General features: G+C 56.6%; 1 protein-coding gene across 1 annotated transcript; it reads right to left on the bottom strand.

Moving 5' to 3' along the window:
• Window positions 1-5,464: 5,464 nt before the first annotated feature.
• Window positions 5,465-26,797, bottom strand: LOC134154536 (adenylate cyclase type 10-like). The gene is made up of 30 exons (XM_062601210.1): window positions 26,644-26,797; window positions 26,052-26,156; window positions 25,616-25,654; window positions 24,936-25,079; window positions 24,228-24,433; window positions 23,344-23,535; window positions 22,981-23,102; window positions 22,657-22,733; window positions 22,148-22,337; window positions 21,293-21,345; window positions 20,680-20,833; window positions 19,709-19,901; window positions 19,293-19,379; window positions 18,577-18,860; window positions 17,855-17,991; window positions 16,010-16,135; window positions 14,793-15,047; window positions 13,750-14,094; window positions 13,214-13,265; window positions 12,001-12,223; window positions 11,481-11,588; window positions 10,933-11,111; window positions 10,232-10,388; window positions 9,547-9,751; window positions 9,372-9,468; window positions 9,027-9,142; window positions 8,002-8,119; window positions 6,865-7,060; window positions 6,168-6,356; window positions 5,465-5,629 (listed from the first exon to the last, which is right to left on the bottom strand). Exons 1-30 carry the CDS (start codon window positions 26,795-26,797, stop codon window positions 5,465-5,467), a joined length of 4,668 nt encoding a protein of 1,555 aa, XP_062457194.1.
• Between the last annotated feature and the right edge of the window lie 290 nt (window positions 26,798-27,087).

Here is a 27,087-nt window from a genome sequence, read left to right as displayed (position 1 = left end):
GCTGTCCGCTTCTCTAACCCACATGTCCTGAGCTTATCCAGGAGGATGTTATGGGAGACAGTGTCAAAAGCCTTGCTGAAGTCAAGGTTCACAACATCCACTGCTCTCCCCTCATCTCCCCAGCCAGTCATTCCATCATAGAAGGCTATCAGATTGGTTAAGCAGGATTTCCCCTTGGTGAATCCATGCTGGCTACTCCTGATCACCTTCTTTTCCTCCATATGTCTGGAGATGACACCCAGAATGAGCTCTCCCATCACCTTTCCAGGGATGGAGGTGAGACTGATAGGCCTGTAGTTACCTGGTCCTCCTTCTTGCCCTTCCTGAAGACTGGGGTGACATTGGCTTTCTTCCAGTCCTCAGGCACCTCTCCACTTCTCCAGGACCTTTCAAAGATGATGGGGAGCATCCTGGCAACAACTTCCGCCAGCTCCCTCAGTACCCATGGGTGCATCCCATCCGGGCCCATGCATTTGTGGATGTCAAGCCTGCCCAGAAGGTCTCTAATCCTATCCTCCTCAACCAAGGGAAAGTCTTCCCTTCTCCAGACTTTCTCCCTTACATCCAGGCTGAAGGATTCTTGAGGGCTGCCCTTAGCTGTGAAGACTGAAGCACAGAAGGCATTCAGTAATTCTGCCTTCTCTGTATCCCTTATCACCAGGGCCCCCACCCCATTCAGTAGTGGGCCCACATTTTCCCTCGTCCTCCTCTTGCTGCTGATGTATCTGAAGAAGCCCTTCCTGTAGTCCTTGATATCCGTTGCCAGACTTAATTCCAGCTGGGCCTTAGTCTTCCTCGCAGCATCTCTACATACTCTGGCATCATTCCTATAATTCTCCCAAGTAGCCTGTCCCCTCTTCCACATTCTGTGTACTTTCTTCTTCTGTTGGAGTTTTGTTGGGAGCTCCTAACTCACCCATGCAGGTCTCCTGCCCCCTTTGCTGGACTTCTTTCTCCTTGGGATGCACCCTTCCTGAGCTTGGAGGAAGTGATGCTTGAATACTAGCCAGCTCTCCTGGACCACCCCCCCTCTTCTTTCTGGGGCCTTAACCCATGAGACTCCACCAATTAGGTCTCTGAACAGCCCAAAGTCCGCTCTCCTGAAGTCCAGGGCTCCAGTCCTGCTTGTTGCCTTACTTCTTTCCTGCAGGATCCTGAACTCCACCATCTCAGGGTCACTGCAGCCAAGGCTGTACTCCAACCTTCACATCTCTAACCAATTTCCTCTGTTGGTTAGTACAAGATCCAGCAGGACACCCTTCCTCATAGGTTCTTCCACCATTTGTGGCAAGAAGTTATCATCAGTGCATTGCAGGAGCCTCCTGGACTGTTTGTGCCTTGCTGTGTTGTCCTTCCAACAGATGTCAGGGTGGTTGAAGTCTCCCATGAGAACCAGGGCCTGTGATCTTCAGGCTACTTCAAGCTGTTTATAGAAGGCCTCATCAGCTTCCTCTTCCTGATCAGGTGGCCTGTAGTAGAAACCCACAACAGTGTCCCCCATGTTAGCCTGACCTTTGATCTTTACCCATAAGCTCTCAACTGGCTCCTCCTCTAACCCTAGGCAGAGCCCGATGCCTTCCAGTTGCTCTCTCACATAAAGAACAATTCCACCACATCATCTTTCTGGCCTGTCTCTCCTAAAAATCACGTAGCCATCCATGACAGCATTTCAGTCATGTCAGCTTTCCCACTATGTCTCTGTGATTGCAATGAGATCATGGCCCTGCGTTCGCACACAGATCTCCAGCTCCTCCTGTTTGTTCCACATGCTGCGTCTGTTGGTGTACAGGCATTTCAGAGAGGTGGTCATGCCTGCAGGTTTCCCATGAAGGGTGTATGGGGGTCACCCATAGCCATGTCTCAAACGCACATCCCCAGCTGCATTTACCCATTGGAGGCCCCCCAACCCAACTTGTATTTTGCTGTCTACTCTGTCTGTATGACAAGCCCCTCCTCCCTTCTAGCTAGTATAAAGCCCTCTTTACTAGACTGGCCAACCTATTTGCAAAGGCAAATGTGCCCTGCTTGATGAAGTGAATATCATATCTCCCCACCAGCTGTTGGTCTTCAAACCATGTTCCATGGCCATAGAATCCAAAACCCTGTTGCCAACACCAGCAGTGTAGCCAGTTTCTGATTTGGAAAATCTTCCTACGCCTCCTCCCATGCCTCCCCCTAATCGGCAGGTATCTGCATGAGAGCTCCTTGTCTGCGCTCCCTTTGCAATCAGTGAAGATGGAGGGTGGGAACCAGTTGCTCATACACAAACACTTGGTGACAGTTGAAGAGAGAAAGTTGGTGCAAGGCATGTACCAATGACCACTTGTTTTGCTGCAGCAACTGGGAGACCCGCATTCTCCTGCAGCATTGTATGGGGCCAGGTGAGGAATTTCTGTGGCCATCTGAAATGACACTAGATGCCTGCTACAATTAGAGCTCCACTCACTGTGAGGCTGAGACACACGCAGAGTCCAATGTTACAAACAGCTGTCTGCCAGTTCAGGGCAGATACTTCATTTAATGACACAGAAATGGGCTGGCAGGTCCATGTCAGACGCCCGGGGTGTCCAGCACAGCCACCTGTCTCTAGCACATACAGCATGGCACTTAAAGGGAAACATGTCTCAAACACTTCTTGCTCTCCTCCCACTGAACCTCTTCCCACCCCACTAGATGATACAAACAGGGACTGGACTAATGAGGATCTCAGGATGTTAGAGAAATACTGTGAGAAAAACCTTGCAAAGAGTCAACAAGACTCAAGGACAAGGGGGAGAGAAAAACAGTACTGCAAAGGATAACCAGCTCCGGCTAAAGAACCTTGATGAAACCACAGCGCTTTGAAGAATACGAGGGGTAGGTAAGACAAAAACAGCAGAATAACCCAGGAGTGACTGTAGGCTCATTAAGGCTTATTAACATATTAAATTTCACACCCCTAAATGAATAATGAGATGGAAATGAGATAATAATGATGTTACCGCCTCTTCTTTGCTTCCTATGCTAATTAACAAGAATGTAAAAGCGCAAGCGCAGAGCAATTACCTGAGGTAATGAAACTGTAACCAATAGAAATATTTGTATAAAATACTCCCTGGAAAGTGTGTATAAATCAATGATGAGAGGGGGAGAAGGTGTGCTAGCTTTGTGGATTTACCACCTAGCCCCCATCTCTGTGCAGAAATGAAATAAACAAATATCTCGACCCTGTGTGTCTATTGGTTGCTTGCACACCGGGTAGCAGAACCCAGATTTTGGGACAACAGTTACAGTAGCCTCAGTGTGTAGGTGGTTACAGTAGTCTTAGGGCAGTCACAGTTCAGAGTTTGTTCTCTTCTTCCCGGTGCAGAGTTAGTGTCTCTGTATCCGTAGTGAGAGAGGGACTAACCTGGGCCAGACCCTCACCAAGGCTGGGCTTGCAAAAGATCCTGTAGCCCGGAGGCAGCAGCACTGCCACCGAGGACCGTCACACGCACACATGCATGGGGTCCTGAAGCCACTCGCAGCTGGTGGTAGGACTGAGGCCCCAAAACCATACTCTTTGCCTCTAGGGAAAGGCAGCAGGACTCTGGCATCTCTTTCACAGGGACATGAGACCAAGGCAGTTCACCAAAGATGTGCCTAACGCCAGGATTTACGTCCTGGAGCACGTCCCATGCGAAGTGACTATGGCCACAAGTGTGAGCTTCATCCCTGCCTTCCTAAGAAACCTTCTGCGGTTTCTTAGGCACAAGCAGCAGGAACTTGACTTCTTGTCTCTCCTGAAGGCTTGCACCTCCTGAGTTGCTGTGGAGCTCTGCAGCGTGCAGGAATAGGACGACACAATGTGGCTGCAGACAGACAATTTCAGCAGGTGCCACCCCCAGGGCCCCCACCTGCTGCTCCTGCAAATTCACTCCAAGGTCAACAGCACAGACACAAAGGACTTTGGCCCCTTCTCTGCTGGAGCCCCCTGCCCCCTCTCACAGCTGTTTGATTTTGCCTGTCTTCACAGCATTTCCTGATTCTCTCTGCAGTGGACACTGAGGATTTCTTCTACTACTCAAGACCTGTGGCAACAGTTTGGGAGCTGATGAGTCAGCAGGTGTCACAGCTTGCAGGCAAGAGTGGGCCTCCTGGATAGCACAGCCCCGATCCCAGCAGCATGCGCTGGTGCCTCCCACCAGTGGGCAAGCTCTGGGGCGCCTACGGCTTGAGGCACCACACTGCAGGGCTGTGACGGAATGGAGTGATGAGAGATGAGATGGCACTGCAGAAACTCTCACTGCTGGTAGCACAGTGGGGAACTGAGTGATGGAAAAGAAACCAAGGCAGTTGTAGGCAAGACTGAATCCTGACTGGATCAACAGATGATTGGGCTTGCAATTGGTTTAAGCTGTGACTTCTGGGGAGAACAACAGTGCGAACTATGAAAGATTAATGACACCCCCCAAGGTGTGGACCCTGCTCTGGGCAGTGGGACTTCCCCCAAGATTCTACCCAGTGAGAAGTGGATGCCCGCACTGCGATTCCCCCGTGACCGAGGGGGCATCTTAATTCAACCGGCTGGGAACAGGAAATTTGTCCTTTGGCTTCTAATGGGTCTGCAATCATGTATGTGGGATGCTTCACTTCTATTTCTTTATTAATCATGGACTACTGTGGCAGCAAGGTACTCCCCAATTAAGGGAGGGCCCTGTGGCAGCTTACAGGGAGTTTATACAGGATGCCTTTATCCAGAGAATGTTACTTTAAAAAAAAAATAAATAACACCACCTACCATTTCATTATCAGGGACAAGAGTACATAATACTCTTACCAACTTCCCTGCTTTGGTGGCTGTAAACTATGTCTTTATTTTAAAATGTTCTCTCTGCCAAGGACCTAACATCTGTGTCTTCTTAAGAAACAGACATGAGTTCCACCAAGGACATGCATTTTGCTCTACTAACTCATCACAAAGGTATAACCCTAGACATCCCCTTGTGCATAAAACCTGCAGAGAGAACAGAAGTTGCATTGTGCCTACCACCCCCAATCCCGTGGGGCTGCAGCAAGGAGAAACTCCAACAGGAGAACCAAACTGGCAAAGAGCTGGGCAGAGACAGGCCTGAAATGGCCCGATGCCTTACCTCTACCCAGGAGAACGGATACTACTTGGGAACTACTATAGAACTATAGGAATTAACCAACCCCCCAGAGCTTTACCTTCTCTGGAGCGCTTTGTGCCTTATTTATCATATTCCTCACTTGATGGAAGCCTAAATGCTAAGCTCTTCAGAATGCTCGGACTGTTTTGTTTTTTGGTTTTTGTTTTGAGTATTGACCTTAGTAATTGTGTAGGTGTTGGTTCAGTTTGACTCAGGTTGTGCAAACATTGTTGTGGGAAAGGAGAGAACGAGGCAGAATACAAGCAGGGGGCCGAAGAATGATGCTGAGTATATTAAAGGAAGAAGGAAAGGAAGAATTGCCTGGACTAGCAGTGTCAGAATTTAATTCCTGGAGAAGAATCCTCCCTTTGCAGTGCTGGCAGCTTCAGCAGGTACCTGGAGCTACAGACCTCTGGCTTTGCTTGGTTCAGGTGTGGAAAATGTGGGGCTGTCTTCAGCCACAAATCTCCCTGGGGGCCTTTTCCAGTGAACCAGCACTCCTAAAGGAAGGGGGAAAAAAGGCACAGTGAGAGCTGAGAAGAGCACGTGACCTCCAGAGCCATGACTTCTGCCTGGGAAGGCAACTAAGGCCTCTCTCAGCAGCTTGTTCCATCCATCAGCCAATGAGCCATGCTGCCAAAACCCCTCAGCGAGCAGAAGGAGAGGCAAGGCCAATTCAGACTCAGCACACGTTGACCCTGGCCTCCCAGAGCTGCCTTAAGGAGCAGGGAAAGATTCCACTTCACCACCACTCTGCCAAGCAGAGATGCTGCAAAGGAGCAGCTGCAGGGCATACTGCTTCCTCACGTACCAGTCCAGCCCCACTTGGCAGAGAGAGATCACAGCTGTCTCTACCTTCCTCTTGAGCAGGGCTAAGAGCACCTACCAGCTCACACAGGACTTTGAGCACATGCCCCTGAAGCTCTCGGGGGGCTCTGTCCGGGGCTGCCTGCCACAGTACAGTGCGGCCCACCTTCTGCTACAGCAGGCTCAACTTCTGCCCGGGAAGCAACTCAAAGGCACAGGTGAGCAACTTACAGTGCTCATCTCCAGCCAAGTCTTCTCCAGCAGGTTGCCATGGTCTTCACAGGCTTGGAGGCCCTGGTTGAGGCACAGCAGGCTCTGCTCTTCATTCCCCAGCATCAGGAAAATGTAGGCTTTCAGGTGGTAGACTCTGGGGTAGAAGACGGGGCTTGTGGAGCACCGAGAGAAAACCTCTTTGGCGAGCTGCCGAGAAAACAACAGAGAGGTACATCAGGACAAGTCAGAGAGCCCAGCGATGGCTTGGCACAGAGAAGGGCACCAAATCCCTAAAGAGGAAAACCAGCCACAAAGAAAGGAGGAGTGCACAGCTAGCAAGGCTGAGGTACCACACAGATCTCTCCTGAGCCCTAACACCTCCTATGGAGCAGGCATTTCAGCAGGGCTCACTAGCTCATGGCTGAGCAAGGCTCTTCTCCTCTCCTGTTTGGGCCAAGCAGTCCCACAAGGGAATTCTCACACGCCCAGGAAGACTGCCTTCACCTGACTGCCTTCTCGGCCCCCTCCTGCTGACACCTCTGTTACAGGAGTCTTTAGCCATGTTGATCCCTAAGCCACTACCCTCTGGCACTACCCTGACTCCATCCTGTCGTGGCTGCTTCTACCTGCACAGGTCAACCCACTGCTGCTAGCAACACAGCTTTCCCCAGAGGGCCCTTGCAGCATGCCCCTCCCCTTCCTCCACATCCCTTACCCTTAGAGCCCTGCGGCAGCTCTCACGGGCCCTCCACGAGCCGTGCTCCATGTCCTTTTTCAGCACCAGGCTATGGCACTCCAGGAGCCGGCTGCACGCTTGGCTGGCCACAAGGCAGGCGCCAGTGCTCTTCAGCAGCCTCTTGGCCTTTTCAAAGGGCTTCTGGAAGTTGTCCCACTGCCCAAGCCTTGCAAACCTACATTGTCCAGAGGAAAAAAGGAAACAGAGACAAACACACACTCAGGCACATTTTGTAGAGATGAGCAAGTAACCAAGAGGTCTCCTAGGCCATAGGCTCCAGCCCCAACCTGGCTTCCAGAGGCAATGCATCCTCTAGGACAAGGAAGCTACTGGGGGCATACTGGGGGGCTGGGGGGCTGAACCGCAGTGTGTTGTAGCTGCTCTTGATAAGCATCCCTGAGAGCACTGTATTGTAATCAGGCAGCAGTAGCTCAATTCCTTCTCTCCGCGTGAACTTGGTGTTCTCGTCTCCCTGCTACATCACAGCTGAGCAGGAATCTACTGCTGTCCCTCCCGACAGGGTCCTCTCCGCTCCCCTTCCCTCCAGTTTGCTTGACCTGCTTATAAACGTGTGCGCATGCGTGTCTGTTTGTGAGCCAGCGGCACTCAGCACTCCCCCACAGTGATGAGCGAGACCACAGGGAAACTGCAAGGACTGGAACCCAGTCCCTTGCAGGCACCCAGGAGACACAAGCCATGCTAGGCAGGAGACTGGGACAATGGCTGCCTTCTCCCACCAACACAGCGTTGCTCCAGACCCTCGTGCCCTCCTCGAGCCAAGCTCTTGCACTTAGGCACCATTCAGCCTGCATCGCTTTCCTGTGCTGAGAGAGAGCCACACCAGTCCCCCCCCAACATTCAGGGGGAAAAGGAAGGCTGTGGCTGAATGCCGCCAAGGCATCCTTCCCTGGCAGGGCTCCACAGCAGCACAACCTGGGCCTCCTTGCCAGCTTGCTCATCCTGCGTGGCCCCCTGGCCCCTTTCACCACCGTGCTCCAGAAGCAGCTGCCTTGGTGGACATGGGGATGGGGGCATGTGATGAATGCAGAGCTCCCCCTTTCCCGGCCACAGCCACTGCCTGGGCCTCTCCCCACTCAAAGCAAGTCTCCAACTTACCAAAGAGCCAGGGACGAATACAGTCCAAGCAGGATGCTGCTCTGCGCCTGGAGAAGGCAGTTGGCTTCGTTCTGCTCCACGAACCTCCTGCACTCTTCAAAGGACTTATACTGCCACCCTGCAATACAAATGTCTCTCAGAGAAGCAGCAAAGCAGCACCTCCCTCCCTGGCCTCACCATGCCTCAGGCATTCAGAGCAGCAGAAAGCTCCAGCACAGCTGGCAAAGTTCTTGGCAGGCAAAGCACTCACAGAGCAACAAACCTCACAGGAAGCAGGCAAGGGCTGCACTTCTACCCTAGCTGCTCAGGGCTGTTCAAGTGCACAGAACTGCCCTTGAATGCAAGGGCAGAGAACATCAGGAAGGAAACAAGAAAACTCCCAGCTCCCCTGACACCATGCCTTGCCCTTGAGAAATCTGCAGCTTTCTAGCACTGCACAAAGGCACGCTGCCACTGAGCAGCAAGGACAGCGACCCCAGAGCACAGGCTCTTAGGTGCCTCCTGCTCAGGCACATGCCAGCGCTGCTAGCCCTGCTTCCTGGGGAGCCAGAGCACAGTGAGGTAGAGAAGAGCTTTCAGAAGGGGCAATCTCAAAACACAGCTAGGAAAGAGCATAACTAAAAGCACTGTCAAATTACTCTTGGCTCCCATGTTAGAAACGCAAAAGGGGAAAAAAATGACGAGGATGCAGGCGAAGAGAGAAATGCGCACAGCAGAAAGCTCTGTGGAGGAAATATAAGGATTGCTGGGGGCTCTGGGGTCATTGTTCTACCAGGAGAAAAACTGCTTTGGCCAGCGGAACTGTTTCCGTGTTTCCAGAGGACAGGGAAACCTGGCAGAACTCTTGTATTGTCTACTCTAGTCTCTAGAAGTCTTGTACTGACGGTGCACTTCTGCTTGTGCTGGGAGGGCTCTGCCTGTTTACACCTTGCACAAAGTCCCCAGCTCTGGCCCACAGCTCCAGGGGGGCAGCCTTGCCTGCCCAGCAAACAGGCTCTCGGGGGCCCTCCTCACTGAGCACTTACCAGCATCAAGCAAGAGGTCTAAGCAGCAGGAGAAGAAGCATGCCTGCCCAACGATCTCATCTGCTCCAGACACCTGCTTCTCTAGCCTGCGCAGCACTGCCTCACATTCTGGGTACCTGGGGAGGAACACAACGAGCCTCCAGGGAGCCTCTCCACGGGCTGGGAGCCCAGGCAGCACCTCCAGACACTTCCCACTCCCCTTCCCAGCACCTCTCTCTCCCTCGTTTTCCCTTCTTTGCTCTTCCTCCCAACTCCGTCCCACTTTCTCCAGCAGGCCTGTTCTCACCCAAAGGTCCCTGACCCCTGACACTGCGCAACCCCGACTCTCTCCAGCACCGGGATTACCTCATCTGCAGAAAGAGTGCCGTGAAGAGGGTCCTGAGAACCATGTAGCCCAGGTCAGGCTTCTGCAGCTCCATGCAGAGCCTCTCAGCACGATAGCCTGGGAAGAGGACAAGCAGACTTGCACCGGCTCTCTCGGCAGAGATGCCTTCTTGCAGGCAGCGGGGGCAGTACCTACCTACGTCGACGGACAGAGGCAGATTTCCCAGGCTGAGGGTCAGATGGGACAGGGCCTGGGCAAAGCTGGCTGTGTTTAATACCCCTCCTCCAAAGAGCTGCACCTCAGCGCTAAGCTGCACGGCCGCCCGCCCGTATTGCAGCCACTCTTCCCGGCAGCCCAGGTTCTGGCAGCACAGCGCATATTCCAGGTAGGACAAGAGGACCTAGAAGGGTCCAAACACGACAATGCACACGACTCTGTCTCTCCAGGGCAATTCCCTGGCCTGGAGGGGACAGGCCACAACCCAGCTGCCACCTTCTCTCTTCCACTCTCACAGCGCCCACCCATACAACCAACTCTTCTTCCTACTGCCACTGCTAACTGCAGCTGTGCCAAGATAGGGGGCCCCGGCCTTGCACACCAGCATTATCAAGAGCCACGAGGAAACTACAGAATACACACAGTGGTGCTGCCTTAAAGCCAGAACCACCTCCATGCTCACAATTAGGAAACAAATCCAACGCGAGGGACTACCAAAAGCAACAGCAACCCACACCCTCTGGGAGTTCATCCAGAAAAGGGCAGGCACACGTCCATCTTTGGGCTCTTCTTGCCGGGGGCAGGCCCTGCTGGTACTCTTGCCAGGCCAGGGAAAAGGAGCCGTGTCAGGGCGGGTCTGCTGCTGCAGAGAGAAGGCACTCACGTGACTCGCATCCTCGGACTCCTCGGCCGTGTTCACCTTCATGAGTGCTGCCAGGCGGGAGAGCCTCCGACTGCCGGCGGCGCTCTCCAGGCTGAAGAGCTGCCGCAGTAAGGACAGGCAGTGGCTTTGCCGGAACAGCCAGGGGAGCCTCTGCCTCCTGCCACACAAGGGAAACTGCTGGGCCACAGCCACTAGGCACACTGTGCCAAGTCCCACGGGGCGGGGGAAGCAGGGGGATGGAGGAGACGGCTGCACCTCCTTGCAGAAGGGCAGCTGACGCAGGCACGGCCGCAGCGATACAAGCGGCAGAACCAAGGAGCACCACCCAGGAAATGTGACTGCTAAAGACGGTGTCTTGGCACTACAGCGTAGGCAGGCCAAGCAAAGCTGGCCACCGGGAGGAAAAGGGGCCTTGCACGGGAGGCCTGCGCCTGGCTACAGCCTCTGAGCTTCCTCCCTCTCACAGCTCACCTCCGCTTACGCCGACAGGCCCACCTCCTGCTCCTGCCAGCACACTCCCTTCCCCTCCCCACACTCTGCTCCCCACTAACACCTCCCTACTCTCACCAACACCATCTCCCATGCCAACACCCCAGTAGCTGCCCAATACAACCCACAGCTGCTCCACCCATTAGCCTCCAGCTCCCTCAGCAGCTTTCCCTCTGCCTAGAAGAGCCCTTGTTTTCCCTTCTGCTTCCTACCCTGCCTCCTGAGGAACGGAGGAGTCTCTGTTCTTCTTGCGAGAGGCATGCTCTGACTTTTCCAGCACAAGCTGCAAGGTGGCGCCAGTGGAGGTCATGGGGAATTTCCTCTTCAGCAGGCTCAATGCCTTCCTGATCGTTGTCGTCGCCAGCTCCGTTTGTCCCATATGGTAGCAGACCTGCACAGCAAAAGGGCTTTCAAGGCAGTCCCGTTTGGCACAAAAGCTCATCCCCAGTCCATCAAGCAGCCCCAGGCACAGCTGGGAATCCTGAGCCTCCCAGCTACTGGGAACGCTAAGAACAAGGATACTGGGAAGGCTCCCAAAGGGCTCCGATTCAGCACATAAACAATTGGATGTCTCTGGCGGAATCAAGCCAAGGACCTCAGCTGGTTTTGGCCAGGGGGCAAAGGGGCCCCAGGAAAGCAGGCAGAGAGCAGTCGCAGTTAGGTGGGCCAGGGAGAGCCTGCCCCACCCCACCCTACCCCACAGAAAAGCATTCAACTCCACCCACCGGGGGAGCCCACCAAAACCACCCTGTCACCTTACCTCTCCTTTGAGGCTCAGCAAAGTGGCTTCTTCAAAGCAAGCAAGCGCGTTTCTCTTCTTAGCCACCAAGGTCCTCAGCACTTCTGCTTTCTTCAGGTTCTGGAAGGCCTTTGAAGAAGCACATAGAGAGCAGCTGAGCATCGCTGCCAAGCCTGTCCCCAGCCCCAGCACTCCCAGGTGCCTCCAGCATCTTGCTGAGGAGGCCTGCATCTGCCCCTGGTGATGCCCACCCAAGCACAGTCACGCTGCCTCTCACACCACACGCACAAGCACTCCTTTGCACCACCTCCTGGGAGGTGCACCTTGCACCAAGGGGCTGCTTCACGGCCCTGTCTGTCTTGCCGCAGGAGAGGCAAACAGGAGGCAAACGCTGGGTCTCCCCCCCACCAATTCATCCCTGAGTCCCCACAAAGGCAGGCCCCCAGGCAGGCCCTGTTGCAGTGGGGAAATGGGCTTGCTCAGGGCAAGGCACTTGAGAGGACTCCACGGGCAGTGGGCTCTGGCAAGCACGGCAACTCACCAGGTAGTTGTCGGAGACGTGCAAGTAGGCAGCCGCACCCTCCAGCAGATAATAAAAGGCCCTGGCGTCATTGCCCACTGCCATGTAGTGCTGAGCCAAGGGCACAAGCACCAAGTCCACAATGGCCTTGCAGCTGCAGGAATACTCCACACCCTGCATCCAGTGGGTCTTGCTGGGCACCTTGGGCATCCATTCGGTCTTAGCCAGAAACTGCTTTGCTGCTCTGGAGACAAGATCACGGAGAAAGAAGACACCAAAGCACACACCAGCATCACCAACACCGCTCCTTCAGCCTACGTTAAAGACACGTTCTAGCACAGCACGAGGCCACACGCACGAAGGCACCGCGCGGGAGCCGTGGGTTGCACAGCCTTCCCAGGCATGCTGAGGGAGCTCGCTCAGTCCTTCTTTCTACCCCACACAACAGTGACCTACACCCAGAGTTCCCCGGGCCCTCCCAGCTTACAACTGACACCACTGACTCCGGAAAGGGGTGCAGCCCCCCATCATTGCTATGACTTCCCCCATGCTCCTTCCTCCCTTCCGCTCTCGCCTTCTCTCCTCCCTCAAGACCTTTGGCTCTCCCTGCATGGCAAGCAAAGCCAGGACAACTCACTCACACAGCACGCTTTGGCAAGATTTGTTCCCTGACACTGCGGGCCCATTGACCAGTATATGCTGGGCACTCTGAGGAGCCCTGGGGCCCCAGAGCACAGGCACAGTGGACTCAGGCAGGGCAGAACCGGCATGAGAAGCAACAGCTCCCCTTTTCAGCAATGGCAAGCCATTCCGTTGGCCACAGTTGTAACAAAGCAGCAGGAGCAGCGATCCTGTTGGCACCTTTGCTGCCCCTGCTCTGGAGGAACACTGCTCTTTTAGGCAGGCAGAGAGACCAGCTGGCATTTCTGTCCCCTTCCACAAGCCACCCTGCCTCCAGGGGCTGCTTTGCCCCTGCACAGCTTGCAACACTGCTCTCTAACAGCTAGAAAGCCAGGGCTGCTCCACTCCAAACCACCATCAGCACTGGCATCCCACTGGCTTCCCCAAAGATACGCATCCCCATGGCCATCTCAACCCAGCTGCCTCTCACAGGCCTGCTCTTGCCAATGCTAGACTCACAACGGGCAGCCCAAGCGGGGAAATCCGCTTATCTCCTCTGCACACCCTCACCCCACTGCCCCCCAAAATCATCTTCAAAATCTTGGCTCCTCACCGAAAAATCTCCTCCAAGCAGCTCTTCTCTTTTGGTACACCACTTGAAGCATCTGCAAAGAAAGCATGGCATCAAACATCTCCTCAAGGCACGTGCTGTAGAGCTGCTTCTTGCCATTCTGTAGCACCAAGGGAGGAAGAGCGGAGCCAAAGGCACTGGCGGCAGCTCCCTCTCCACCTCCTTCCCTGACATCTGCCTTCACTGTGGGGCTCAACTCCAGACTTAACCTAGCTTCACCAAGTGTACTAGACACACTAGCTAATACACATCAGCCTGCAGAGCCACGCGTGCACCTCTGCCAGGAGACGGGCTGCCCTCCCGTAATTCTGGGAAAATGCAGGTGGACACGCAAGGGGAGAAAGGCGCTACGCTGTGGACACATCATCGCTCTCATTGTGGAGCTGTGCTCAGTGGAGAAATGAACTAGTCCTACAACAGTATCTGCCTTGCACTGGAAGCATCCCCATGCTTGCATGAAACAAGTGTGCGGTAGGAGTGGGCAGGACCCAGGCTCCAGAGCAGGGCACACGGCATACCCGTAGAGGCGGGGAGCTCGTCCGACTTCATCTCCTCGCTGGTCGCCAGGGAGGCCTCCCAGCTGCGCCAGTAGCAGTCGCTTCCGTGCTCTTCACAGCTCTCGGCCTCCTGCGTGCTGCCGAGGGCCAAGCGGTGGAAGGCAACAAAGTCGCCTCCCCCGCAGCACTGGCACTTGTGCGCGTGCCTCTCCAGGAAGGCCGCACACTTGTGGTGCAGGGCCACCCTCTGTCCCTTCGGCCACAGCTCGTAGGCAGCCTCCTGCAGCAGCGGGGCGCAAAAGGCCAGCACGCCAGACTCCAGCCTCGCCCTCTGCTTGCTCTCCTCCACGGATGACTTCTGGGCATCTGAAAGGCAACGGGGCTTCCCATCAGCCAGAGCTGGGGCCAGAGCTGGGGCCAGAGCTCACGCATGCCATAGCTGCACCATGAAAGACAGGCCTTGGCGTAGGCCCTTGGCAGGAAACCAGCGCTCCTGCACTCAGAGCCTCCGGGCCAGACAGCAAAAGGGCCCACCTTGCCTTCCTCACACTAGCACGGCCAGCGCAACGGGCTGCTGGCCTGCTCTCCCTGCCAACAGGCTGTGCAGCTGCGCTCAGGCGGCAGCTGGGGATGCTGCCAGCCACAGAAGCAAGACACAGCCAGCTCTTTCTGCCCACTCTGCAAGACACTCCCAGCGCTAGGGGACAATAAAGATCAACGCACACTAAATCCCTCATCTGCACACAGCGGGAGGCTGGGTCAGCAGGTCAGCGCTTTCGTACTCCCTCTCCTACATGGGCTATGAGCCGCACTTGCAGGCAGGGCAGCAGAGGGACTCGCAGCACCTCACTGCAATATTGCCCTCCAGCACAAAGCACAAAGCACAGGCTCCTCGGAAATGGACTTGTCAGAGCTTTTAACAACCCATCCCTAACTCCCCGGGGTGCCATGAGCATTACACACCTCCTCCGGGCAGGGGGCATTCTCTGGGGAGCCCCACCAGGGACACAGACAGCGGCAGCAGCAGCCTGCAGTGCTCCCAGGCTCCCCTTACCACCTCTTACCGCTCTCCTCCTCCAGAGAGGTGCCCGACCCCTCGGTGGGAACACTGCTCTCTTCTGCCCCCTTGGCAGCATTCAGCCACTTGAGGATGTTGCATCTCACCAGGGCATTCAGCGCCTTGTTCAGCTTGGCCCTGCTCCACCCGGGAAGGATGTGGAACAGCAGCTCCGTGCTAAACAGCGGCCCTAGGATGGCTGCACACTTCAGAACCATCTGCTCCGAGGGCTTCATGCTGTCCAGCTCAGCCAGCGCAATCCCTGCCAAAAGCAAGCCACACGTCTCTCCCTTGCCCCTCCCCACCATCACAGCCTGCATTAGCTGCAACACTCGAGAGGGTAGATTCTTCCCTAGGGACCCAGCCCCTTGGACAACTGCAACCCAGGGCACGTGTCTTCAAGATGCCTCTGCTCCTGCTTGACTCACAGGAAGCAAGGACGCGGGAAAGCAGAGATGCTCAGACAAACGCTCCCCCACCACAAATGAGCAGGGCAGCATCCAGCACATGCATATGTCCGGAGATGCATCTTGCCAGCTCTGCGCTCTATTTATGTCCACAGGGCACACAGACAGAGAGCTTTTCCTGCACTGCCGAGGCCAGCTCAGAGCTCCCCACAACCCCACATTTCCCTTGGTCACACAAGACTTTCCCCTTCTTGGACAAAGCAGCTCCTTCAAGAAGAACACGTGGGCACGGGGGACATTTCTGCCACCCGCATTCGGCCAGGGCTCAGCTCGAGGGCAGCCATGCTCATTCACAGCTTCCCATCCAGCACCCCCTAGAAATGGGGCGATTTCTGGGCCAGCCCAGAAAACAACAGGCAAAGAGAGATTCGTAAGACGGATTTGGTTGGGCTTCAGTGCCTTGAGGCCCCCACAAGCAGGAGAAATTACAAACAGAACAATGAGGTGCGAAGCCTAGTTCAAAGCTCAGTCAGAAGCATGACAAATATCCCCCGGAAATGCATTTTCTCTTGCTGAGAACAGTCTGCTCCCAATACCTTCCTTTCTCCGCCCCCTGCCCACCCCACCCCACTCAGAGCAGACAACATGCAGGTTTCTCTGCGGACAATCCCACGGCACCAAAGCAACCTGCCCAGCAGAGTCCCAGAGGGGAGAGGCTCAACTCTGCAGCACACCGAGGCCCACACTCCCCAGCTCATGCCCTGGCAATGGCACCCAGCACTGCTGCCAGATGCCGCAGCGCGGCTCAGCCCCTCACCTTTCAATGTAGGGGGGAGTACAGTGTTCTGCAGGGTCACATCTGGCCTCATGGTGCACACCCTGCGGTCCTTCCCCGCGCTGGAGCTCCGTGCTGCTGCGGTGGTTGAAGCCTCCATCACAGAAGCTGAGCGGCACAAGGGAGCAGGGGAAAGCGATTAGCAAAGGGAGACAATTCATGTCATGACTTCCTGCTTGCAAACACTCCAAAATCCACCTCAGCTGGAACAAGGCCTGCCTCAGTGGCCTGATGCACTTGGCCTGCACCAAACATGCTCGCTAAGACGAGCAAAGCACTTCCCTTGCATACCTTTGTTTCATAGCCCTTCCCTAACATTAGCTGTTGCCAGGCAGTTTCCCCAAACACTCCCAAGTCAAAGGCTCCAGACCTCCTGACTGGGGAGGCAACGCCTCAAGGCAGAAGGCAGCAGTGTTGCCATCATCCCAGAGGCAGGCACCTTGCCAGTGCAAATGCAAAATCGGGGGTCACTCAGGGCTGCTGCCAGAGCCGTGGCAAGCTGGTTGGCATTCATCCATAGGTCGTGTTACCACTGCCGCCTTCACTTAGTAGCACCTTTGGGGGCTTTCACACTTTGGCATTCAAGTTCCCAAGGCCTGTGCCTCGCCTCTGCTGGGTTTGATGTCAGACTTCTTTGCAAGTGACCTTCTTTGCCTTTTGCCCAGGGAAATACATGCACATTCCAATGCCTCTTAAATAACACGCCTACATCGGCTAGAGAGTAGAGTTGTCCAGGGCATCCCAAGAATTTGGGCAGCGACTCAAAGGGCCAGAGAAGGGATTTTCCACAGGTCACACAGCAGCACCTCCAACGTCCCCATGAAAATCCACCCACGTGGGGCATGCTAGAGGCAGAAGCAGCATGCCCCGCTTTGTGCCTAGCCGGGGTCTTGTGTTTAATCTCTCTCTCTCTTTAGCCAGAGCGTGCCCAAAGCCAGCCTGCGGTCAGGCTGCTCTGCGCCTGCCTGCCCTCGCCCCGCACACGGAGCTTCGTAAGCAGCTGTGCTCAGGGACAGAAATTGCTCTTTCCCACCCCTTCAGGCAGGCTTCAAACTACGCTTTGGCCTATCAGGCAGAGGAGAAGGACGGCAGGGGCTCACAAAAGCCAGAGTCCTCAGACCACCTGCTGATGAAGAAGTTTCTTCTAACCAACAAACACGGTGTGCGGCAGGAACATAAAGTGCACCAATGCCGTATACCCATATAGAGAAGAGCCTGACCCCAGCAGGAGCTCTCCTTGAAGCAGCAGACCAGGCATTGTGGACTCCAGGCATCCATTTGCCTTCCCTTGCCCTCAAGTGTTTTCGCTAACACACTCAACTCTTCAGGCCCTCTGTCTGGTCCTCTAAATGCCTCCCACCCAACATCCCTCAGCTCCCTTCAACCTCAACCCTTCAGCATTCACCCCTAGCAGGCCTTACAGCACCTGGCACCATGTGTCACTGACGGACTCAATCCAGCCCTGTGGCTGTGCACAAGGAACATTCCAGCCACAGGACTCACCACACTGGCCCAGAAGAAGCACCTGTGTTCCTATGAGTTCACGACAATACCAGCACTCATCTGAGTGCAGGCAGCAGCTCTGCTCCTCCTTTGAAATTGGCTGCCATGGCACCCTTACTTGTCCTCTCAAAGACACCAGAACTCCCCTGCCTCGGCTTTGGCTGTCCCAGCAGCAAGGCCTGTACAAACCCACACCTGATCCACACCACGATCTCTATGGCTGCAAGAGCTGACAGTGCCAAGTTCACAGGGGAAGCCTCGGGCAAGAATGCGCTGGGGAAAATGCACCACAGCAACTAGGCAATCGACCGCAAAGGTGCTTACTGAAGAGGCTCTCCCACTTGTCCTCTCGTTTCTCATCCTTCCCCAGTGGGTGGAACAAGAGCATGTCATGGCCAAGAAGGTAGCGCAACAGTTCCTCACAGTAATAGGGGATGCCGTAGCTTCTTTGCGTCAGCAACCTGCAAAGGAGCACATCCAGCACTCACTGACACAGGCAAAGGCAGGTCAGGTGGGTGCTGAGCCACTTGGGCAGAGCACAGAAACCAACGTCTTCACCACAGATCCACCTCACTTCTGAAAGGGCCACGACTCCCACGGGCTTTGGGGCCTGAGTCACCCGGAAGATACAGCCTTTGCTGGAATCCTCGGGAAAAGCAGTGCAGATAGAGCCCCAAGCAAGCCTTGTCCTTCGTGTCCCCAACAGCCTAGATGCTTTCCAGCACCAGTGAGAACCTTTGCCCCAGTGAATCACCCCTCAAAGCCTCACCACGCAGACTAATGCCTTTGCCACCCCTGAGCCATGCCAGCGTGCAGGACCACTTCCTTCCTGCCTTCCGGTGCAACACAGGAGGCTGGACACCTCCTGTGCTCTGTGCCTAGGCAGCTGCCCACTCGCAGCTCACGACTGCCAGTATGTCCCACTGGCTAGAGGCACTGGCCCTTCTAGAAGCTCTGCACTGCCTTTTCTAGGGCTTCATTCCCTTTGCCTCTCTGCACAGCTTCAAGCCCTCAGCAAGAGCTCACAGGCCCTGCCTGTGACTTACGTCTCTAGATCCTGGGGCAGGCTGACAACTCCAAGCGCCTGGCAGGCTTTCTGCACTACAGCGGAAGGCTTCAGCTCTCCCAGACGAACACAACTGGTTTTTGGCAGCTTCAGGATGTCTACGGCAGCTTGGCAAAGCCTCTGTCTTCTGCAGTGACTGGCAGTGAAGCTCATCACCATGAAGATTGAGACATCCCTGAGCACGCTCCACATAAGACTCCAGGAGGGAGAGTCGATGCAGTGGGCGTTGTCGATGACAAATACAACGCCATCTTCTTCAACAGTCTGAAACAAACAGCTTGCTCTGGGGGGATTCTGATGGGTTCTCAAGTAGCCTCCATAGCAGCAACTTTGGCCTCTTTCTCTCCCTCTCCAGACAGAGAGGGAGAGAGAGAGACGGAGAGAATGCTCTGAAGCCTCTTTCCTCTCCCCAGCTACTTAGGCATTCAGAATCTTACTGGCTTGCACTTTCTCTGAGACTTTAAGGCCTCTGGTGCAAAGTAGGACAGAAGAAAGAACCTTGTTGCTCCTCCCAAGCACGTTCCCACCAACTTTATGGGAGGAAAGGTATCGGGGCTATGGGCAGGGGTGCTTGGGCTATGAAGGGTAAGGACTCAGGTACATCGTCCTCCCGCCAGCTCCCACCACTCTCCTCCTGAAGCCTCCGCCTGTGGCATTGGTGTCTTTCTCTGACCCCCAAGGGAGAGAAGAGCTCACCTTCTGGAGCACTTTCTTCAAAACCAACTCCAGCTCCATTTGCCTTTGAGTGCCACTCATCTGGGAAACTGCCGTCGAGAGGGGAAACTGCCCAGAAAAGCACAGTCATAGAGAAACAGCCTTCCAGGGCTTGCAGCACACCTACCCACCACACAACACCAACCCAGCAAAATGCCTCTCCTGGCCTCACCATCAGCCCTCTCCCCAACACAGCTGCAAGGAGACAACACAGGTCATCAGCCCCATCTCCAAGCTGCTCTTCAGTGCCTTTTGCCCACCGCGCTCAGGAACAGAAGCCTGCGCTGTATGCCCCTGCTCTTCCCTCCAGGCAGCCAAGCGACTCCCCACCAGAGCCTCCAAACTACTAAAGCTCACAAGCAGCCCTTTGCCAGGGCCAGAGAGGGCCTCGCTCTCACCTTAACGAGGAAGATGTCGTTGAGGAGGCAGTAGCTGCTCTCTGCCATCAGCCCTTGGAGCTTTGCCTGCAGCACAAGCTGTCTGGCACTGCACGATTGACATGCCTGCAGGCCCAGGGCCATGGCCAGCACCATACGGAGGGCAGAGTAGACCTGCTTCAGGTTTAGCTCTGTCAGTTCCACGGCCACCACCCTGCCACGCAAAAGCAAAAGGGACCGAGATTCAGAGAGCAACGCAAAGAGCTGCAGACTTCCAAGGCAAATCTGTCAGAGAAGAGGCACGTCATCCAGGGCTGTCTGCAAGGGAGCTCTGGACACACAGCCCCAGACGGATTCTTCTTCCGCACACCTCCAAGTGCTTCACAGAGGGCCAAGCTTTTCCCGCGTCTTACAAGGAAAAGCCACAGAGGGGCAATTGCTGCCAAGCCCCTGGGAGAGCCACCACCACACCCGGTGTCTCCACAGCTCTCAGCACCTCCCCCTGCACAGCAACTTGCCAGCTGAAGAAGCAAGGACTGAGCAAGTTGGGCCTTTGTGTTTGAATGCCACAGCTTTGCCATCTGCCTCCTACACTACGGGAAGGCTTGGCCACCCCAGGGGCCTTTGGGGATAAAGCCCAAGGGCAAGCAGCCTTTCTCTGGCAGCTCCACCACACCACTCCCGCCTCCCCCAGCATCTTTCTTCTCCTTACTCTCCAGGTGCATGAAAAGCACGCAGCTTGGGCTCTTGCCAGACCTTGCTGCCTGGCCTAAGTTTGCAAGAGCAACAGCCCTGGCTCCACAAGCCACTTCCAGCTCCCGCGAGACCTAGTAGGAGAGCGTGCAGCTGCTCCATACCAGCGGCTCCAGGAGGCTTTTCAGGGATGCTGCAGGCCAACGGCCAGCAGCACTAGCAGAGGGGCTCGAGGATGCCACGAACATCAGTGGATGGGCAAGGGAAGTGTCCCACAGGTAGTGCTCCAAAACACTCACCTGTGGCCAGCAGCCTGTCCCAAAGATGCCAGCTCAGTGAGTAAATGGCTCTTTCCAGAGCCAAGCACACCCTCAAACGCTAGGATGCTGCTTTCGCGACAAGTCCCATAGGCTTTCAAGGCACTTTCAAAGAGGGCAATCTCTTTTTCACGACCTGTGAAGGCAGACAAAAAGCAAGCTGCTGTAGCGAGCTCAAAAGCCAACAACCTTGGGCAGCCTTCCCTCTTGCTGCCACTGCACCTTCCCTCCACTGCACCTGCGAGCCTGCCCGCACCCAGGGCTCCTTCCCACCCTAAGAGCTACAATTCTGCAGCTAGGCCTGCCTTAGGGCACTCACAGCCCCACCTTCCTGCTGGAGCCTGGGAGCAACTGCTTTCTTGAAAGCTCCTGACACGCTAACGGTGCAGGAAGGCAGGAAGCACTAGGCGTCTCACTCTGATTCCCACCTCCACTTCTGGCGCAACTCCAACCTTACGAACGAGCTATGAGCCCAAACCTGATGGCCACTGCAGGCAACACCATCCCTTGCAAAAGCATCTCCATTCCCAGGCTGGTACTAGCAGGTACCCAAGGGCAAGAAATGGGCATACACAAGAGCAAGGCATTCACCTACCGAGCAAGGGGCCGTACTCTGACCTCTCCTCCATAAGATCCAGGCCAAATATGCTAGCAGGGGGAGAGAAAAACAAAAGTCAGTGAAGGAGGCAGAAGCTGGAGGACAGAGAGTCATGCGTGCAGCTGAGGACACACTCTTGCCTACCCGCTCCTCTTTTGAGCATAATGGCAGCCTGGCCACGCTCCCACCACCAAAGTTCACGCTCATTCAGCAGAGAGTGCAAACACCAAACAAGCACAGGGAAAACTTCCAGCACATGGAAGTCCAAGGGCTTCTGCCCACACTGGCACAGCACACGCTATCAACGTGCAAGCAACAGAGGCCAAAACATCATCCAAAGAGAACCTACAAGCCTGGCCCAGAGGAACAGCTCCAGTTTCACCAGCAAGCGAGCAAGAAGACAGGCCCGGCCACCCACATTTTCCCAGGGGACCAGCACGGACCAAAGTGCTTTCCAAGAGCTTCCTGCTCAGAAGCAGCCGAGATAATACCCCCTGGGTGGGTCACAATTGCCACTGCATTGCACTTGCATGCCAGCAAGCAAGCACAGGGCAGAAAGCAGAGTTGCAGGCCCTCTGGGCAGGGGCTGACAGGCCCCTCTGGGCCTACGGACTCCCGAGAGCCCTCTCCACCCCTACGCCATCACTCCCACTCTCTCAACAGCAACAGGCACCAAGGTGAACAGGCAAAAAGCACGGCCGTGCTATGGCTTTCCCTCTTCTCAGCCACAGTGGTGGGAGGCCTGGGGAGGGCAGCAGCTTGGCCTCTTTCTGCACAGCTCCTCTTTTTCCCCAAGGCTGCACCCTGTGTGCCTCCACGCCCCCAGGCAGCCTGCTCAAAGAGCACACTCACAGCTTCTGCGACATCCCCAGGTACTGATAGACAGTGCCAGGATCGCCAACCCCCTTCATCTGGGCCTTCGGCAGCTCCTTGAAGTAGGACCGGGGCAGCCGGGATGCTGCGTAGGTCGCCGCATCGCAGGACACCAGCCCCGGGTAGTGCTCCATCAGCCGGGCAGCCAGGTTCACCTTCTGGCCCATGACTGCCACAGAGAGAGAGCACGCGTTGACGTCCTCAGGAGAGCAACCCGCACCACCCTTCCAGGCTGCCGGCTGCATCCCCTGCAGCACAGGCCAGCACAAAACCCTGCTGAGCACGAGCGAGAGCAACAAGGAGGCTCACAGCCCGTCCCCCGTCGTACGGCAGGACCCGCCCCGCCTCCGCCAGTCCCGACGTGCTGCCGCAGGCCAAGCCCTCGTCCTGGCCCGGCGCCCAGGGCCCACAGCTTCTTCCCCGACACTCTGCCTCTTCCCGTCAGAGACGCGGCCCGGGCACCCGCTCCGCAGACGGACACCTCGTACCTGTGTACTCGTGCCTGACGCGGTGGCCGACGACTCCGCAGAACGCTGTCCCGCTGGTGACCCCCACGGACACTGCCCTGAGGCGCAGGCAGAGCAGCAGGGATCAGCAGCGCCCGTGCGCAGTCCTGCCTGCCCACCGCCGCCCCTTCCCCACGTCCCCGCGCTCTGCCGTCTGCCCCGGCAGCACAGGCCTCGGGGACCGGCAGAGCCCGGCAGCGGACACGCCAGCTTGAGCGGGCTGCGTGTGCAGAGCAGCCAGGCGCTCTGGCACCCCTCCGCACCCCCCAACCCAGGCCGTCCCAGGCAGCACGCCTCCCCACTCACTCGATTTTCCCCAGCCTCCCGGAGCAGGCGGTGGAGATTTTAATCGCGCTTTCCAGGGCGCAAACGCTCTCGCAGGGCAGCTTTCCTCCAGGGAGGCCAAACACACACAGCAGCGTGCAGCCCTGCCGAGGACAGAGGCAGCACACCTTGCCGCAACGCCTGCACCAAACCCTTCCCGCCCTGAGACTCCAGCCTCCGCCGACGGCAGCAGAGCTTCAGGGCAGCCCCAGGACACAGGGTACCGCTCCCAACGCCGAGGCAGAGCTGCTTCCCCTCTCCCCACCGTGCGAGAGACAGAGCCGCTTCCCTCCTCTCCACCACCACCCTCGCCCTCATGCACGGGCACTGCTCCTCCACGCTCACCTTATCAAACATGGAGATTTTGTTGATTTCGCCCTTGTGAGGACGGAGGATCTCCGAAATCAGCACGCTGCTGTCCTGGATAGCCTTGCAGATTTGCGTTAGGTTGACCTTGGCAGCAAACTGCAGCTTCACAAAGAGGCAGGTGACCGGCCGCAGCTCGGATAGGCACGCCAGGGGCTGTCTGTCGTCAATCTGGAAGACAGCAGCGGGCCACCTCCACCAGCCAGCTCGCCCTGGGCGCTTCCTGCCTGCAGCAGATACCAAGGCAGAGTGCACAGAGCGGCAGCAGCGGGCGCTCCCAGAGGAATGGAGAAAGCCTCCTCGCAGTGCAAAGCAGGTGTCAGCCTGCGCAAGGCAGACACGCAATGGTGCAATGCGGCACTGGGCATGGATGGACACAAGGGGCCACCCTCAGCAACGCTGTCACGCTGTAACCTGAAGGCACACGCAGCAGAAGCACTGCCATCGGCCTCCCCAGGAGTCCCAGGGCACGCGTCCTACCCTCCCTCCATCCCGCCCTCGCTTCCCAGAGAAGAGGAGGAGATCTCCGTGTAGCAAAGCCACCTTGCTGGATTTGCACCGGGACAAACGCTGGCATCAGCAGCACACGAGCTGTGCAGCCATCAGCCACGCACCCCGACGTCTACAGAACACCGCCACGACCCCAGCAGGGCCAAACCCTGACACTCCCTCCTGACCCCACCGCAAACCCAGCAAGCACAATCCACAGCTAACCCTTGGCTGGAAGGGCAACAGCTACAGCTCTCCACCTCCGCTTTACACATACAACCCCCACAACGCCCATCTCCTCAGCCTTAGCACACCTTCCTCCCTCACCCCCAGCTCCAGGTGCTCCAAACAGCTCTAGAGGCCATCTCACCCACCTTCACCGCTCCTTGGCCTTTCACTCTCTTGCTCTTCACCTGGCTCTGGTTACAGAGCTCCCAGCTGCTGGCTGACAGGATAATATCACTTGCACTTGCAAGGTTTTGCGCCTGCCAGACTTCACCCACGGCCTTGCCAAGGATGAGGAAGTGCTGCTCCTTGCGGTCTCCCACAGTCAGCAGCGACATGTGCCCTGCAGAGATCCCTGGGGAGAGACAAGCACAACTGAGGCGCAGAGCACTTGCACCTCTGCAGCCTCCCGCGGCGGCAACTCTCCACAGGCTCCGTTTCAAGCTCAACCCTGGAGACAGGCTCCTCCTCTCAGCTGCTTCAGCTGGAGGCACCCATCCTTCATTACGGAGTCCAGCTGGAGTGTCGATGGGGAGGGGGTACAAAGCAGGGCCTGCCAACAGAGGGGCCTGAAATGGGTGCCTAGGAAGAGGCACGTGAAGCTGACACTGACAAAGTCTTCACAGCCACAGCACCCCAGAGGCCCAGCACACCAGCACCTTTGCTGGCCATCTGCTCAGGGTGCGTGCAGGCAGCTTGTAAGCGGCTGCCTGAGAGCACACAACAGCCTTCCAGGCAGAAGGTTTCCCTGGCCCCACGAGGGATCACCACCTCTCCCCCAGGCGGAAAAGCACCCTGTGGCGCTGCACAGGGCCATGGAGCCACACACGGCACAGCTAGTCCAGCACACCCCATACCTATCTTCAGTCGGAGCTTCAGACCCACGTCTGTGTCACGGACGCTGTACTTCTCCTGGATTTGCCGGCAGCACTGCAGCACCAGGCTGATGGTGTCTCTCAGCTGTGTTTCCCTCACTCTCCACAGCACCAGTACAGCATCCCCTGCAGAAAGCAGGGGAACGGGGGAAGGCTCTCGTGAGACCTGACGCTCCCTGAGCTGCACCCCCCTGCACGGACAGCAGGAACCGGCAGGCGTGCTGAGGAAGATGCACTCGTCGGAAGGCCTCCTCCTCAACTACAGCTCTCTGGGCACAGGGATGCCTTCCCCTCCCCCAGGCCAGCTACAACAGCAGCCATGCCCACAGAGGATGAAGGTGCACAGTGTGGCTACAGGAACACGGGCACCCCCGCAGCTGGTCCCACTCAGGGCAGAGATGAGAGGCCTCTCTCATCCCCTCCTTCCTACCATGCTGCCTCAACCCCCAAGCTCCCAGGCTGCCTCCCCAACACCTCCACACCAGCCCTGTCCCACTGCAGCTTCCCGCTTGGGGCCCGCGATGGCAGCTCCCCAGGAGCACCTGCGTGCCAACAGAGCCTCCCCTCTGGGCTTTGCCAGCTCACAGCTCACTCTGTCCTCTCCCCTAGCACGCCTCTGCAGTGGCAGCAGACAGAGAGAAGTTTCAATTAGAAATACATACCTGCAAACTTCAAGATGTCTCCTCCAAAGCCCAGCAGCTCTGCAGGCGAAAGAAAGCAAGAGAAGGGTTGCCTCTACACCTTCTTCAAGCAAGCCACAGAAGCAGCCACTCTGCTGCCCGAGCAGCACAAGGGCAGTGGTGCCTGGTGGGGCACCATTCAGGAAAGCACAGCTCCAGCCCCGCCTCTACACTGCTCACAGGCACCACAGCACTGGTGCCTACGGTACTGGGCACTGCCCAAAGGAGCTAGTGAAGATAACACACCCATTTCTCAGCACCAGTGTCCCCCAGCACAAGAGCCCAGCTGCTCTCGGTGGCCCTCAGCGCCCACAGAAACCCCCAGCACGTGCAAGGAGGCTGCCTAGCGCACCTCTCTGCTCTCCCAAAGAGCAGCCTCATGGCACCGTCCCAGACAGTCCTGCAGAACGGCACTTACCCTCCACAATGTCGCCCATGTAGTCATTGAGCGTTTGCGTTAGCTCGTCCGCACCCCGCTCGAGGCTGACGCTCTGGCTAAACTTCTCTGTCAGAGCAGTGAAACCTCAAAGAGGCACAAACAGGCACAGAGGAATCAGCAGGTGCCTACATGGCCGCCAGCTTCACGCTCCCACCTCAGAGAGCGTGCGCATTACATCGTGCCCTGACCTGGCTTGTGACAACAAGCATTGGCCACTGCTCCTGGCAGCGTGCCTTCTCCCACACCACACAGCCTGGAGCAGGGGCCCCTGGCCCACGCGCTCTTGCAGCCCGTGGAGGAGTGCCTAGCACTGGGTACCTCTGCTGAGCCCAACTAGCCAAATCCCGGCCTCTTCCAGGCCTTCCCTCTTTTGGAGCCCCTTGTTCCTCCTGATGTCAGCCACCTCTGAGCTCTACTTCCCCCAAAGTGGAAGATGGCAGCAGCAAAGAGGCCTCCTCTGATGCATTCTCCACCAGAGGTGGCACCGGGGCTCCCAAAGGCCCATAAAGCCCCAATGCCTCGTGTCTCTGACTTCTTCTCAACCCCCGCCCTTCACAAGCCTTGGACCCACCTGAGACGTCCGCAAAGAGCAGTACTCCATGAAAATTCTGAACGCAACGGGCTTCGTGCCTCAAGTCCTCAGATAAAATGAGGTCGGAGACGTAAGCAGCTACTTCCCCGAGTTCTGAGCAGTGCTTGGACCTTCTCACCCAGGCACAAGACATCGTCAGCGCCCTTGGGGTACACAGGGTACCTCAGGAGAAGACGACCGTGCCCAACCGGGAGCAGGCTAGCACAGCACCGCGCAGGGTTGCGCAATAACCCGGGGCCTTGGGAGGGGCTGCTGGCCCCCTGCCACCAAGGGGCAGGTCACAGTCAGCCGGCAGTGACATCGGCCACACGTCACCGATTGCCTCTGTGCTGTCATCAGACAAGTGAGCCAGCTAACAGGGACAGCTTCTGCACGTCGTCGCTGCCCTAGCAACTGCAGCACGCAGTGGGGCACGTCCTAGGT

The sequence above is a fragment of the Rhea pennata genome, unplaced genomic scaffold (assembly GCF_028389875.1).
Source record: "Rhea pennata isolate bPtePen1 unplaced genomic scaffold, bPtePen1.pri scaffold_32, whole genome shotgun sequence".
NCBI classification, from domain to species: Eukaryota; Metazoa; Chordata; class Aves; order Rheiformes; family Rheidae; genus Rhea; species Rhea pennata.
Note: the sequence above shows the minus strand (reverse complement) of the source record. Positions and strands in the feature narration are given on the sequence as shown.